General features: G+C 52.9%; 1 protein-coding gene across 8 annotated transcripts in view; it reads left to right on the top strand.

Moving 5' to 3' along the window:
- LOC144942121 (junctophilin-1-like) overlaps positions 1-16,786 on the top strand; it is a 116,347-nt gene that overhangs the window by 16,795 nt on the left and 82,766 nt on the right. For 4 of the 8 annotated variants that reach the window (XM_078868871.1, XM_078868870.1, XM_078868872.1 and 1 more), the window contains exon 2: positions 14,849-15,351. The exons of the other annotated variants lie outside the window; for them this stretch is intronic. In XM_078868871.1, the coding sequence (XP_078724997.1) occupies positions 14,849-15,351 (503 nt within the window). The remainder of the gene's footprint in view (positions 1-14,848; positions 15,352-16,786) is intronic. 8 annotated transcript variants of the gene reach the window in all.

The following is a 16,786-nucleotide window of genomic DNA, read 5'->3' as shown; positions in this document are numbered from 1 at the left end:
ATTCAGGAATGGTAGCTTACCATCCTTCTCCACTTCCATGGTGAATTTGATGGATGGGTGTATGGAATTGATGTGGTTGAGAAATTGGTTCAATGCTGGCAGGCCAAATGACGAAAGTGTAATCTATGTATATCTTCCACACGGAAGGACGTAGGGTAGATGTCTGGATGGCATCTGTTTCAAATTTCTCCATGAAAACATTCGCTATCACTGGTGATAAGGGGGAACCCATGGGGGGTACCTTCATTTTGTTTGTCGAAAGTACCATTCCAGGTGAAGTAAGTGTTGGTAAGGCAATGCCTAACCTTGAACTTGATCATTTAGACAAATGTCTCCTACAATCACCTACCATTAACAGAAAAAATGTCAACATCTGATCGGAACCTTGTAGATAACATGACTGCTTCTTCTTCCGCAACAATGTCCTCCAAATACAAGGTTAACCTTATTGCTAAATTCAAACTTGTAAAAAAAAACCAGTGCCACACATTTGAAAGCTAGATGTTAACAAGACTGTTTTTAATCAGAGTAACAACTCAATCTCCGATAGCCTAAAATCGGTACTGGCTAGAGGGCTGAATTTTGCTGTCACCCCCAAACACATCCTAGTGGATGATATCATTGCCCAGGTGTAGCCCTCAAAGGCTTGGGACACATTCCAGCAGACGTGGCAAGATTTTAAATTGCCACCATCCTTAAAAATGCTAAGAAACCCATTAGTCACATCAGCAAAGATGAGAGCTCTGAACTCGCCGAATTAAAAAAGAGAGAAGACATAGTCATCCTCTCAGCCGACAAGGGCAATGCTAATGTCATCATGGATAAAACCGCATACAACAACAAAATCCAGGACCTTCTTAATGATGGCAGTTACACCAAAATTAACAAAGATCCTACCAACCGCCTGGCTACAAAAACCAACAATATTATTAACAATTCGACTTCTCTAATCGAACCATTAAAGCGGCTCTCCCTAAAACCTTATGCTGCTAGACCACCCAGATTCTATAATCTTCCAAAAAATCATAAAGAAGGTACTCCACTTCGGCCCATCGTTTCCACTGTCAACTCACCTACCTACAAACTGGCCCGATTTATGTCTGAGACCTTGCTTCCATTCACGTGCAAGACTACCTCAGTTGATGTAACTCAGCCCATTTGGCCTCTATAATCAAGGGCATCTCACTGTCTCCAGATAATTTGCTTGTCAGCTTTGATGTAGTCTCTCTGTTCACCAAGGTTGCTGTACCTGACACCTTAGAAATAATTGAAGACTTGGTCCAACATGGACTGAATCCTGATGTACCAACTTTGGTTAAGCACTGCCTTACCAACACTTACTTCACCTGGAATGGTACTTTCTACAAACAAAATGAAGGTACCCCCATGGGTTCCCCCTTATCACTAGTGATAGCGAATGTTTTCATGGAGAAATTTGAAACACATGCCATCCAGACATCTACCCTACGTCATTCCTTGTGGAAGAGATACGTAGATGACACTTTCGTCATTTGGCCGCATGGCCTGCCAGCATTGAACCAATTTCTCAACCACATCAATTTCATACACCCATCCATCAAATTCACCATGGAAGTGGAGAAGGATGGTAAGCTACCATTCCTGGATGTTTTGTTTTGAGAAGAGGCCTGACGGCTCGTTGGGACACTGTCTACAGGAAAGCCACCCACACAGATTCCTATCTAAAACCTGATTCCCACCACCATCTGGCCCAGAAGAATTCCCTCATCAAAAACTACCCCATAGAGCCCACTGCATCGCCAACCAACACCACCTAGCCAGTGGACTGGAACACGTACACCAAGCCCTCAAGATGAATGGGTAGTCAGATCGGATTATTCGCAAAGCTGTTTCTCCAACCATGGAGAAACAATCTCCTGATAATATTCTTGGTTCTTTCGGTAAAGTCACGTAGAAGGGAAGTAATAAAATAATAAAAACAAAACATAATAAAATAATTATCACGACGTTTCGGCCACAACGCAAGCAGCCGTCTTCAGGTGGAGAACAGGTCTGTCAAGTAGACAGTCTTCAGACTCTGTCTACTTGACTTGGAGAACAGGTCTGTCAAGTAGACAGTCTTCAGACTCTGTCTATTTGACAGACTCTGTCTACTTGACAGACCTGTTCTCCACCTGAAGACGGCTGCTTGCGTTGTGGCCGAAACGTCGTGAGAATTATTTTATTATGTTTTATTTTTATTATTTTATTACTTCCCTTCTACGTGACTTTACCGAAAGAACCAAGAAGATGAATCCCTGCAGTCACGAAAGCTTTAAATCGAAATCTCCTGATAAGCCAATCAAAACCATCAATTTACCATACATAGCAGGTGTTACCAAAAATATTTCCAAAATCTTAAACAAACACAAGATCCAGATCCGATTCAATACAGTACACAAAGTCCATGATCTAATTCCATCTGTGAAGGAGGTCATTCCTGACATGCAATAACCCTGGAGTCTACAAACTGAATTGTACCTGCGGTAGCAGTTGCATTGGGGAAACGAAATGACATGTCTTGGACCGTGTTCGTGTCATCCCACATTCAGCTTCCCACTTCTAGCCCCGCCCCATTTCCCCCCAGCTTCACGTCCTCTTCCCCTCGCGCTCACGCAGCCCCCCCTTCTCTCTCCCCCCTTGCCTCCCCCCTTTCTTACCTATATAACCTCTTGCCACGGCAGCTCTCTCGCCTACTTCAGCATTTTCTTGCTGTGGTTCCAACTGACGAAGATTGTTTGTGTTGCGATCGAAACGTCGTGATTTGTTTGATTTTATTTTTACCTACGTGACTTTACCGAAAGAACCAAAGAGTATGGATTCCTGCAGTTACGAAAGCTTCAAATCAAGGGGGGATACGTTCCTAATGTTGCCACTTCACTTATATTTCGGTTTGGACCATATAAATGAAGTATAGTAAACTACAGCGGGAAACCACTTGACGGGTAGCACACTTTATTAACACTTGTCTTGCCACAATAACACGTGTGGTCACTATTTCTCACGCTACACGTTCCACTCGACACATGTGGTCACTACAGCTCACGCTACACGTTCCACTCGACACGTGTGGTCACTACAGCTCACGCTACACGTTCCACTCGACACGTGTGGTCACTACAGCTCACGCTACACGTTCCACTCGACACGTGTGGTCACTACAGCTCACGCTACACGTTCCCGCTACACGTTCCCGGGCACTCCAGCCCCGTAGCATCCGTGGAACCTACAGACCCACCCCAGCTTGGGCGTGGGTCACGACCTCTGGGTCCCGCGGCCCGGCCCTCACACGGACGTCCGGCCCTGGGTCCCAAGGTCCCGCCTCTGAGCCACACAGGGCCCCAGTCCTCACAAGGACAGCAGGACTAGGTGTCTCAGGGCCCTATCTCTTCCTCCTCCGTCTTCTGTCTTCACTGGTCACCAACTCCCCGCGCGCCTGCGCGCACCGCCTTATATAGCCTCCGCTCCCAGGAGACGGAGCCTATGCGGACCGCGACGTGAGCACCCACCTTAGTTGACCAATCACCACGCGCTGCCACACGATCCCTTCGCTGTCAGCGCGCGTCACCCACACACAGCCAATCACCACCTCATAACCCATGACCCCGCGCTGACCTATGATCCCTCACTGTCAGCGCGCGTCACCAACACACACAGCCAATCACCACGCGCTGCCACACGATCCTTACCGCCAGCGCGTATCACCACTACATCACCCCCTCCCACATAGCTCGCAGCCGGCCCGGCTGCTAAACAACAACAACAACTACAAAAAAATAAATTCCTGCTCTTGCCCACCAGCAGTCCTCCCTTGAGGACCAGCACAGACATCGCACGTAGACAGCACGTACCCACGGTCACTCTCAACAAAACCCCCAGTCGCACACCCTCGCGTGGAGAGAGCCACGCTCCCCAGCGGTAACGTTTAACTCGCCCTAACGCAGAGCGGAACAAGTCCGCGGCCCTTGCCGCTGGAGGACCCGCATAGAGAATCCCTGCTCCATGCTAGCCAGGTCACCCCGTTCGCTGGCACGTAACAAACCCTCTACTGCAAATCCCGTGAGCCCCCGGCACACCAGGTTCGGTCTGCCACCGCACAACTGAACCATGACTCCCCGAGCCATATGAGCACACGGCCCATTAGTTTGAGACATACCACGGAGGTTTCGCCTCCGGGCTGTCAGGTCAGACATCAGCCATAGGCCGATGTGACCACAACTCGTGCATCACCCAATCAACAATGGCAGGCATAAACAGATGGAATATTTGCCCCACCGAGGTTTTTCCCGCGCGCTCAAAATGGCGGCCCCCTTCGCCAAGCGCATTCTCGCAATATCACGCGCGCACTCAAAATGGCGTCCCCTTGCGCAAAGCGCCTCGTCGCCATACCCCGCGTGCGCGCAAAATGGCGGCCCACGTGCGAACACGTCGCCAGTTTTCCCCGTGCATGCACCCCAGCTGCCCTTAGCTGGGGGTCACAAGACCCATCTGCCGTCACGTTGTAACAACCCCACCAACGATAGACGCGCAGCCCCAGCTTGCCGCGCACAGCAGTCATATGGGGGAAATTTTAACCGATATTTTAGCAAAACACATTGCTTACACACACCAACCCGCAAAGCAACCCCTGGCTGCCTGCAATGAACCGAATGAGCGACGCCACTTGGCGCCAATTTACGGCCCCATCACCCTTAACATCTGAGCCACCCACTACGGCGTCATCGCGCACCCTCATCGCGCGCTCTCTCTCTCAAAAAGCGCAATTACCTATAAATATATACGCAATCTCGTGTGCATAACCACCCATACAACCAAATTTTTGGGTCCCCCTCGCACAATTAATAACATTCCCAAACCCAATAGTCAACCAATGCATTGCACCCCGTAACCGTACTGAACAGTGTAACAGCACATGCAGTCAGCATATCGCGATCGCACGCGTACATTTAAGCACAATAGCAAGCAGATCTGCAGGCAACCAAGCCCCAGTATTTACATATTAACAACAATATTATTTACGCGTGACAACAACAACAACAAAAAAACCCCACTCCCCAAGTGTGCCCCGTAACACAACAACAACGCAACACAACGACACAACACAACAACAACCTATGTACAAACCGACGCGCAACACAATAAAAGTTATTCCGAAAAAAAAAACAGACGTGTCCAGTGTCTCCTTGGCTACCGATCCCCCTTCCGCTCGCTCCTTGACCGGGGTGATAGAGCGGTCGAACGGACGGGGAACGTAGTGACGAGACGATCCGGCCGCGTCGTCCCGCACCCCCACCTCATTTATTTGGTCAAGAAAAGTTGTGCGACCTAGCGCGAGTCCGCCTGGCCGGTCCATCGTACGGGACGGGACGCTGACGACCGTATAGTGGCTCCGGCAGCCCCGGAAGGCACGGTTCGGGCCTGGAAGGACCGGCCGTGTCGCGGGGATCCGGTCGCCGGCGGTCGACAGCCGTCAGTTCCGAGACACCTGGGAGCGGATCAGGCGAAACCATGTGAGGATCAGGCGAAGACATTTCCCTCCCCGGGTCGTCGGTCACATCACATGCGCGGTCCGCACGACACAAAGGAAGGCCATATGGAGGCGAGAACGGTTTCAGCCGGGAGGGGTGAACGTACCAACGGCGCTTTCCCCATTTTATCTGAACACACTGGGGGCGTGCAACCCGCACGACCTCCACGGGTCCCCGCCATGGCCTCAACAATTTAGGCGACGTAGCCAAAGGTGCATGAGGGCAGTGCAGCCAGGCCCTATCGCCCGGTTTCCAATCGTGCACGGACACCTTCAGTGCACGCAAGCGCTCGTTGGCGATTTGCTGAGACCTCGAATCAAACCGTGCGGCCTCCCGTGCCTCGGCGAGTTTTGCAACGTTCAATTTAATATGGTCGGCCAATTTGGAATTATGCCGTGGCACGGAAAGTCCCAGCTGAGTCTCCATGGCCGGATCAGCCTCCCGACTGTACATCAGATAAAATGGGGAAAACCCCGTAGCTGCATGGGGGGCCAATCTATACGCGGCGAGGACCCCCGGGACCTGCAAGTCCCAGTCAACCTGTGCCTCGCACACCTGCTGGCACAACATGGAAGTTAAAGTCCTGTGGAGTCGCTCCACCATCCCGTCAGTCTGTGGGTGGTACGGGGAGGTACGCACCTTTTTAGTACCCAAAATGTCGCACACCTCCTGCAGCAAGTTACTCGAAAAATTATTTCCCTGGTCGGTCAGCAAGCGTTCGGGAGCCCCCTTGTCCAGGACGTAGCCCTGGACAAAGGCGTCCGCCACGGCCGCCACCGACTGGTTGGCGAGTGGCCACGCCATAGGCCAACGGGTAAAGCATTCCACACCAACCAACAGGTACTTGTTACCCCTAGGCGTGACAGGAAAAGGCCCCAAAATATCCAGCGCAACGAGCTCGTTAGTGCGCGAGACCTGAATAGACTGCAGCGGTGGAGTTGATGCCACGGGCGGTGGTTTCCGTTCGGCGCAATCCACACACCCCTTCAGTATATTGACCACATCGCTCCCCATCCCCGGCCAATAATAGTCATGCTGGAGCAGAGCAAGCGTTTTGTTTACCCCCAGATGCAAGAGGCGTTCGTGTGCGGCCAGGACAACTTTGCCCCGCATAGCGGAAGGCACGACGAGTGCGTGCCGCCGGGACATATTGTCCCATCTCATTAACAGGCCCTGCTTGAGCAGCCAGGAGCCATCTCGCTTTCGACCCTCCTCGGGACCCCCCACCCTGCGACGCAACGCGAGCAGGGAGCTGTCAGCCATCTGGAGTCGGCCCCACTCAACGAGAGACAGTGAGAGTAGCGAGTCCCCTCCCGCAGGGGTAGCGGGAACGTCAACCATCGGCGCATTCGCGGCCGTGACCAACTCACTCTCGGGTACAGCACCTAGCGGTTTACAGCGCGCCGACCCCATCAAGCACGCACACTCGGGACGAGGCGACAACCCGACAGCTCTATTTGATGGACCCAAAAGCACGCCTTGTCCCGCAGTCTCCCCACCCAATGGCTTCCGCAACAGGAGGGACATCGACATCTGCGAACCCGGGGGCACGTGCACCGTCTGTGTCGCTAGCGCTTGGATCGTAGCGCACGCCGTCCGTATTTCAGTAAGGTTAGATACAAATGAAATACGGCGACCCGATGGCAGCTCAATACAACGTTGATCCACGAGAATTTGAATGGGCATCTTAGCCAAAAAATCTGTGCCCAACAGACAAGGAACCGCTAGGGAAGAGGAGACGAAAACAGGTCCCGCCAATTTAATATTCCCTATGCAAATGGTCGCCCGAATCTGACCGATTATACCCAACGAGCCCCCATTTGCCGCGTAAAATGGCACGTCCACCGGAAGCAGAGGTCGACATTGGACGGGGAGAATGTTATAAATGAGGTCGGAAATTATAGTCGCCGGCGCTCCCGTGTCCACCAACACCCTGACCTCGACCTCGTTTATGAATCCCGTAACGACCGACGAACCGGCCGATGCAGCCACTATTCTGTGGCCCAACTCGGACCATTCAATAGCCCCCCGGCCCCGTACGAACCCCCCTCTCCCAACCGAATCCCCGACCCCCAATCGCACATCCTCCGCCGCAAAGCGACGGCCCATGTGTGTCGTGTATATAGGCCGAGCATGTGAAGTGCCGCGACTTGCCGGGTCTAGTTGGGACGACTTGGGGCCTTGGTCGTCGTCCAGCCGAGGTCCCGTGGCGCGCTGACGTGGAGCGCGGCACCCGGACGCCACGTGGCCCCGGAGGCCGCAGTTGTAGCACGTGATGAGGGACGTCGGAGGTCTCGGTTGCTCCAGCTTGCGGGTCGATCGCAGAGGCGAACGACCCCCCGACCTCCAATCCCCCGGTCGTGCTGCGGCGAACGCCTCCTCCCGTGGGCGGACGACTTGGGCTCAGTGACCACCGGGCCCGGAGCTGAGACCGCGGCAGCAGTGCAGACGACCCCCTGTTTACGCTTCAGGACCTCGTGCGCCTGGATACTTGTTGCAACACGCAAAGAACATATGTCGACTTCGTCGGCCGTGTTGATGGGGACCCCCAGGTCCTGCGCCAACTTCAGCAGTTGCTCCAAGACCATAGCATCCTGCTCCTCCTCGTCCATACGAGGGAACGCGGCGTCGGCGAGAGCCAACAACGCCGTGCGGTAGGCGAGCGCGGTCTCCGTGTCCGCCTTCCGTCGCTCGTAAAACAGATGGCGACAGGCCGAAGGAGGTCCATAGACTTTGGCCATGAGGCCCAGCGCAGCCTTGAGCGTGGAGCGGTCCGATCTCGGTGCGGACCTGAAGGCCGCGAGCGCGTCATCGTCCAACAAGGCAGGCAGTGCCCGCAGCGCCGTAGCGTCGGACCAGGCCGACATCTCTTGATGCGCCAGAAACCTACGTTGGAATGCGCCCCATCCCCCGCCTTCCGCCTTGAAGGCTGTCAACGTGGGAAGGCGCTGCTGGAAGATGCCGTCGTCCTCTGCCACGTGGCTCTCCCCCGCCGCACCGTCGGTCTGCAAAATGGCGGCCCCTATGGCGGGTGGCTGATGGCGGCCCGTAGCGCGCGCTGATGACGTAAGCGGCCGCACTTGGAGGACTACCGCCACGTGTTGCTCGCCATTCCCGCCAACAGATGTCCGCTCGGTAGAAATGGCGGGAACTGCAAAGTCATTTTGGCGGGAATCTGCGAGGCGAGTCTTTTGAATGTCCGCCGACGTCCCCGCTCCTCCCGACGTGGTGATCTCCGCCAGGATGGACGCCGCGGCGAGTAGCAGCTCTGCCAGGCGGGAGTGCGCCTCGCGGAGTCCGGCATCAGCCCCCAGCCGCTCGTCGGGCGCCCCTGAGGGGTCCTGCGGCGCCGGCATCTCCTCTTCTGCCACTGATGCCTGCTAGCCCGAGTCGTCGTGGTTATCCTCGCGGTCAATCTCGTGAGTCCGATGAGTCTTCCTGGTATCCATGCCTGGAAGACTGTTTCACTCCTGACGCCAGTTGAAGTATAGTAAACTACGGCGGGAAACCACTTGACGGGTTGCACACTTTATTAACACTTGTCTTGCCACAATAACACGTGTGGTCACTATTTCTCACGCTACACGTTCCACTCGACACGTGTGGTCACTACAGCTCACGCTACACGTTCCACTCGACACGTGTGGTCACTACAGCTCACGCTACACGTTCCACTCGACACGTGTGGTCACTACAGCTCACGCTACACGTTCCCGCTACACGTTCCCGGGCACTCCAGCCCCGTAGCATCCGTGGAACCTACAGACCCACCCCAGCTTGGGCGTGGGTCACGACCTCTGGGTCCCGCGGCCCGGCCCTCACACGGACGTCCGGCCCTGGGTCCCAAGGTCCCGCCTCTGAGCCACACAGGGCCCCGGTCCTCACAAGGACAGCGGGACTAGGTGTCTCAGGGCCCTATCTCTTCCTCCTCCGTCTTCTGTCTTCACTGGTCACCAACTCCCTGCGCGCCTGCGCGCAACGCCTTATATAGCCTCCGCTCCCAGGAGACGGAGCCTATGCGGACCGCGACGTGAGCACCCACCTTAGTTGACCAATCACCACGCGCTGCCACACGATCCCTTCGCTGTCAGCGCGCGTCACCCACACACAGCCAATCACCACCTCATAACCCATGACCCCACGCTGACCTATGATCCCTCACTGTCAGCGCGCGTCACCAACACACACAGCCAATCACCACGCGCTGCCACACAATCCTTACCGCCAGCGCGTATCACCACTACATAAATAATAAATATATTCAAATTGCCAGGCGTATTTAAATAAAAATAAAGAACATTTTACAGTTAGATTTTTTATTACCTTTGGTACTGGGCTGGCTTTGCTTGCTGGGTAGAAGGTGGTGAGGTGGAGGCAGAAAGATAAAGATCCCCCGCATAGCCTTTTGGGTAAGTGACGGTTAGCGAGCACCCATGAAGGCCGGCACAGCACACGAGCGGTAGGTGGCCAACACCATGCCCGGCCGCATTTGTCTCCCTACTCGCGATGTTTATACACTGCACCGGGTAATCATTTGAGGCTAAGTCGACCTAGGGGAGGCCCAAGACCAGTTCAGATAATCGTCACTGGTGTTGGCCATGAGCTGGAATTGGGCCCAGTCGCCAGGTTTGTAGCGCAGCGCGCTAACCGTTATACTACCTCTCCCCACACAAAGATACACACACTCACTGATCAACACACACACAAAAACAACCGCTAAGTGGTGGTAACTTCACCACGGCGCTTGTGCCAGGCTATGTGCACTTTAAGGCCACGTGAAGTGTCGATGACTCGCTGGCAGGTCACGGGATAGACCCAGGTGCCATGGGTTGACTGAGATGACTGGCAGTTGCACCACCTGTGCCCTCCCCCCGACTGTGCCAACTTGCTGTGTTTTAGCCACGCGTCGCTCACCTCGTTGTGAGCGTCCTTCCTCTGCCCAGTTGCGTCCTTCACGAGCTTCCTCCACAGCAGCCGATCTTAACACCATTGGTACCAGTCATTAGCAAGTCCATTCAGCTCCATATTCTCTTGTGTACTATATCAGTCCATCTTTTCTCTAACCCGCATGCCCAGCCACTGCATACCAAAACAGATGTTTTTTTTGTCCGGGAATAGAGGGGGCTAAATGGGCGCTGCACGGTCAAACAAAAGCTGTTTGGGCATGCGGTGGCTGGGTGTGTTTGCTCCATGCCCCAGCCAATGCAGCCTCACTGATGAGACGGTTTCCCGATTTTTCAAGGATTTGTGAGGTCCTCACACAATCCAGCTACGTTAAACCCAGGATCGATTGTAGGTAGGCCAGCCTGAATGTTTCTAATCAGCATAGATGTTCCCATTCAGGGGGTAAAAATTTCGTAAGCATAGGGGAGGGCATGACTGTGGCCGAGAAGACCCGAACCTTCGTGTGGAACGACAGACCAGGTAGCTTCCAAACAGCGTTACGCAGCTGATGAAAAGATAATGCCGCCGCCTGATTCAGAGTGAAATCTGCTGTCAAGCCGGGGCTGGTCATAAGCACACTGCCCAGGTATGGGAAAACTCTCTCCACTCTCTCCACAACTGCCCTATCACCAATGGGGAGTTGAGGAGGTGGGGTGTTTGATGGCACAAAATACCCAGGCCGTTGCTCAGTTTTGGTAGGGATGATTTTAAGGCCCCACCTCTTGGTGGTATGCTCCAGGTTCAGCAGCAGCGCCTCCCACTCCTCTGAATAGAAATGATCAGATCATCAGCATACATGCACAAACACATCAACACATTCACTCATAGATCCGCACAATCACACAAGTCTGCACACTCACAGATCCGCACCCACACGCAAACACTCGCTCATAGATTCAAACAAGTAATAAATACTCGCACATTTTCTCACAGATCTGCACACACACACGAACACTCCCTCAGATCCGCACCCACAGATCTATACACAAACGCTCACACACACATCTGCACACAAATACACAGATCTGCACACACGGATCTGCACACAAACGCTCACACAGATCTGCACACGAATCCACAGATCTGCACACAAACACTCACTCGCAAACCTACAAATCCACACACTCACAGTAGCCGACGCCTCGTGTCTCAGTGTCGGCACCGAATCGCATCTCATTTCACTTGTAGGGAGGTACGTAACACTTTTACGCTGCCTCTTAGCCACAGATATATCCGCGTCACTTAAAACTCAATTGCGAGGCATGATGCTCAAGGGCCACGTAACCACACCATTACATTACATCACTAACAATACTGTACTCAACGCTGGTGTACAGCAGTAAACTGTCACACTATAAAATCACCGAAATACTGTACACGAATGATATAGTGTACTCTACAGTACACTTCTCAATGCGCGACACGAAGTGAGTTGGTGTCCAGGGTGGATGGAGGCAATGGATACGAGAGGGGGCGGACGATGCCGTCAGCGTCGTGAGTGTGGGTTGGGGTGATGCACATCGGGTCGTGGTGCAGGAGACTCTTTAATAACGCGGAGGTTACGTTCTTGTAAAGTGCCGCCAAGGCCAAAACCACGATATTCGATACTTAAGCCTTACCTAAATAATGGGGTTAGAAGGTACATGGCAACCACAGACATAGACACATCATAATTTAAATAAGTACTGTACCGTGTGCCAAATAAACAAAACATAAAATAATTGAAATAAACATGAAAAAACATTGTTCCAAAAAACATTCCTAGACAATAAATATTAATAAATAAGTAAATACTCAATAAATCCTGTACTCATGATCCAAAGCAGGTGTGTGTTTGTCCGCATGTGGGGAGCGGTAATGCAAAGGTGAGCGCACTGCGCTACGAACCCGGTGTCCCAAGGTTGACTCCTGCCCAACGCCAGAGATGATTATCTGAATCGGTCATGGGCCTCCCGTAGGTCGACTCGGCTTCAAATAAGTCCCAGGTGCATTGTGTAAACATCGCTGCTGGGGAGACAAAGGTGGCTAGGCGTGGTTTTGGCCACCCATCCCCTCATGTGTCGTGTCGGCCTTCATAAGTGCTCGTTAATAGCGCTTACCCCAACAATCTGTTCCGGCTACACAGGGGGTGTTTGGCCGCGTGACACTTGCATGGCAAAGGTTTGAGGTGCGACTGACTGCCTCGCGTCCCTCGCCCACCCCGCACCACGATACCGGCCACACAACACCATCACTCGAGAGGCTTCTCGAGTGATACTTTAGTGTATATGTGCGAAATGCCAAAAATAACCCCGTGATAACTAAATTGATCTACGGAGAGGTTGCCCGTGATAGATTGAACCCTTACTGACCAGCGCGGTGAAGTATGGTCGAACAACCTCCACGACTCACACAGCATTGGGAGGCCCTCATCCAGCAGTGGATTGACAAATGAGCCACCATGTAAAATTAATCTAAGTGCTAACCCTTACCATTGCTATAACTTTGCCTCTAACACTGACATAAAGGTCGGACTGTGTTCCTCACTACATAATCCATGAGCCCAGATATCTGTCTTGTCAGTACCACCTGAGATGGCAGAACTTCAATAGTTTAAATTTCTTGATGTGGCCAAAAACAGTGAATCATGAGAACGATTTGAAGCGAGTGGGGTAATCAAGTAATTCATTTCTAATACACTGTATAAATAAATGGGCATTACGAATGTTGTGCTTCCTTAGGCGGGACCCATTTCTGCACTGACCCATGGGCATAACAACTCGCCATAACCCAAAGCCTCAGCACTAACGCCAGAGCAGACGCAAAGTGGCTCCGCAGATGGGTCTTGTTCCCATCGCGAATCAAATGCTGCATTTAGGAATGCGTTACCAAATGGGGTATCCATCTCCTTCACTTTGCGTCACCGCGCCTGGGTTTTATTTCTTAGCCAATTCAATTCACCGCCAATTTCCTTCAAGCCCCAGTAAGAGCCCAGTAAGACCACATACGTCTTTACTGGGCCCTCTCGTGGGCTCTCTCGTCAACCGCCGGCTTGGTTCGAGTGAGAAACGCATCTCACACAGCGTCTACGCGGCGCTTTCATTTCTCCACTCTAGCCGCCACTCTCAATGAGGACACTAATGAATTTAATTAACCCCAACCAGCACCGCGTGCTCGTGCCAAAATAATAAAGTCTAAGACATGTGGTAATTAGCTCTGCTGACAGCACGTTGAGGGGCATACATCTCATGCTGCCCCCCCCCCACTGCCCCCCCCCCTTGCATCTGTGTAGTCTGACCTAGGAAGTGCGAGAAATTATCCTTGGGTGGGTAGAACTGTAAATGTATTCATCATCAGGTATGACTTATCCAATTCTGGATGAAGGTCTCCCCACTCCCCAATCTGTCACCTCTCATTGTCTCGCGATGCAGCAGTATATCTAGTTGCTAGACACTGGCCGATTTCAAAACTCCATCCCCATGGTGGCCATTCTATCTTTTGGCTTTGACTCTTTTCAATCTCTAGCCATGACGTGGCCTGCCCAAGGCCACTTCCTTTTCTTCACGGTCAACATGATGACTCTAGCTTGCGTTATGATTCCATAATGTGTTCCTTTTGCAGTGCATCACGTGGTGCCTAATCGTGCAAGGGAGAACCTGCGAAGGTGCCCGGTGGAGGAACCCTGTGAGAGGATTCCCGCGGGTTTCACTTGTTGAGCAGAATTGTTTTGTTACAATTACTTTATTTCACGACAGAGCGCGAAGCGGCAAGACGCTCGGCTGAGGTTTGTCCTGGTTCACGTTTCCTTTATTATCATGAGCCCAGGTGTAGATGGTGTGAGGGGGGGGTTGTGGGGACCTGCACTGGCCGTGCAGTCATGGCCGATGGGGCCAGCGTGCAGGGATGTAGGCCGTCCCGAATCGATTGCCCAGAGTCAGCGCTTCAGCGTTTATCGTAAAGCCACCCCGATCGGATTCCTTGTTACGCCACGCTTGTTGCAGAAGTTTACAGGTTTGAGCCCAGCTGCCACCCAGGTTAATATTGCAGGTGTGTATTGGCTGTAAATACTACTTTGTGTCGTCTACTTCACAGTCTTTAAAAAAAAAAGTAGGCCATGCGTATCGGCGTCACGGTTACAATTTAGTAAATTACTCGCAAATTAACTATTGGCATACTCGTGCCCACCCGCAGACCAGCGGTGCATTCACTCGGTGCCACACAGGGACAGCTGCCGCTGGGGGTACCCTTGGTTAGACTGCTGTGGCGTGAAGTGAGAGGTACTGCACGGGCGGTGAATGCTCTCAACCTCTCCTTTTCTTGTCCACCTCTTTCCCGCTCTCTTCATGCCAAATCTCTCCTCCCGCTCCCCGTCTCGGCAGGCACCTACCAGGGCCAGTGGGCGGGCGGCATGCGGCACGGCTACGGCGTGCGCAACAGTGTGCCGTATGGGCTGGCCTCGGTGGTACGTTCCCCGCTGCGCACTTCGCTCTCCTCCCTGCGCAGTGAGCAGACGAACGGCTCCGTCGTGGGCCCGGTCGGCGGGGGAGCTGGCGGCTCTCTGCGCAGCGGGGATGATGCCGGCTCGGCCGTGGGCTCACGGGGTGGCTTCGTGCTCACTGGCGTCCACCACAGCGATAGCGAGCAGCAGGGGGGCAAGGCCGGTGGCAAGCGTGGTGGCGGAGGCCTCTTCCGACGCGGCTCGCTGCTTGGCAGCCTCAAGTTCCGCCGGAGCGACTCGAAGGCCTCACTGTCGAGCGAGCGGAGCAAGCGCAGCTCATTCCGCAGCGAGGCCGGGATGAGCGCCATCAGCTCGGCTGCCAGCGACGGCACGTCGCTTGCCGTGAGCCTCGGCGAGCCTGAGACGGAGCTCTTCGACTCGGAGGTGGGTTCGGCACGAAAGGCGGATTTGTGAACGGACAGAGGGAAGGATGGACGGGACAGAAGGATGTTCGGACAATTGGACAGTCGGAGAAACGGAGGGACGGACAATCGGACGCACTGACGGATATTCACAAGGATGGAGAGGCGGAGGAGAGACAGGACAGACGATTCCCGCCTGCAGTTGGGATTAGTTCTCCTACGCGCGTTTAGGTCATACGCTGGTCTTGCGATGCAGCGGTCACCGGTTCAATTTGATCTCCCCGGCACGGCAATTGCCAAGTAGACAAGTTTTTAAAAAATCTCACCTCTTGTCTGAGCAGTGTCAATGTGTGAGAAGTGTTGTGACCTCCAGTGTGGTGGTTGGGTAAGTGAGTGGGTGAGTGGATGGGTGGGTGAGTGAGTGCATTGTCTTGACCTGTATTATGTTGGCGGTTGAATGCAGAGTGGATGAGACGAAACAGTCAGTCTGGTAGACCAAATCCTCAACATATTTGGAGGAATCGATGAGTGAGGTTCGCGGGAACAGTATACATTATAGTAGCAATAGGCGAGTAAGTGAGTGAGTGACTGGACTCGATTAGTAAGCGCTGGATCATCAATCACCCTAACTGTGGCTTTACACTGAATTATGTCAAGTGCTGCGAAGTAAGAAACGGATGCTACACTCCAGATATGACATCAGGATTCTAGCTTCGGACGAATCTATGCAGTGTACAGCAGCAGTAATAATCGTTCAGAATTAACAAAGCTTTGGCATGGAAAAAAAGAGCTTTTTCGATGCCTCCTTAATCAGATTAGTAAAAAAGCCATTCTGCGCCTGCTCACAAGAGAAAGATGATGCTTGATGACCACACATGATGATGTCACGTGGGGATACGGTTGCCACCTGTCCAGGTTTGACCCGAATAGTAAGTAAGTACATTTATAGATGCCCAACACTTAAAACCTAGGTTATCACGAGTGCGCAACATTCATTTTCTACTGAACTGGTTAAATGTCTGTAAAGAGTCTCAAACATCGTGCAGTGCCAGTCAGTTCCAGGCGGATGGATTGCTGAGTATGTGAGTGGGTGGGTGAGTATGTGAGTGAGTGAGTAGGTGAGTTCCATGTTGATGGACCGCTGAGTAGGAGAGTGAGTGGGTGGGTAAGTGAATGAGTGGGTTAGGTGTGTTCTAGTCCGATGGACTGCTGACTGCGAAGCTGCGAGGTCCGAATCCCGTTGTCCGAGTGTACGGAGCCTCTCCTAGGTCTACTCAGCCTCAAATGAGTACCTGGTGCGATGTGCAAACATTGACATTTGGGGACAAAGGACGCCAAGCATAGTACTGGCCATACACCCTCTTTGCCGTGCCGGCCTTCATAGGTGCTTGCTAACAGCACTTTCCCCAACAGTCTGTGAAGGCTATACAGGGGAACTTTGACTTTGGATGAGTGAG

This window comes from Lampetra fluviatilis, chromosome 26 (genome assembly GCF_964198595.1).
Source record: "Lampetra fluviatilis chromosome 26, kcLamFluv1.1, whole genome shotgun sequence".
NCBI lineage: Eukaryota > Metazoa > Chordata > Hyperoartia > Petromyzontiformes > Petromyzontidae > Lampetra > Lampetra fluviatilis.
Note: the sequence above shows the minus strand (reverse complement) of the source record. Positions and strands in the feature narration are given on the sequence as shown.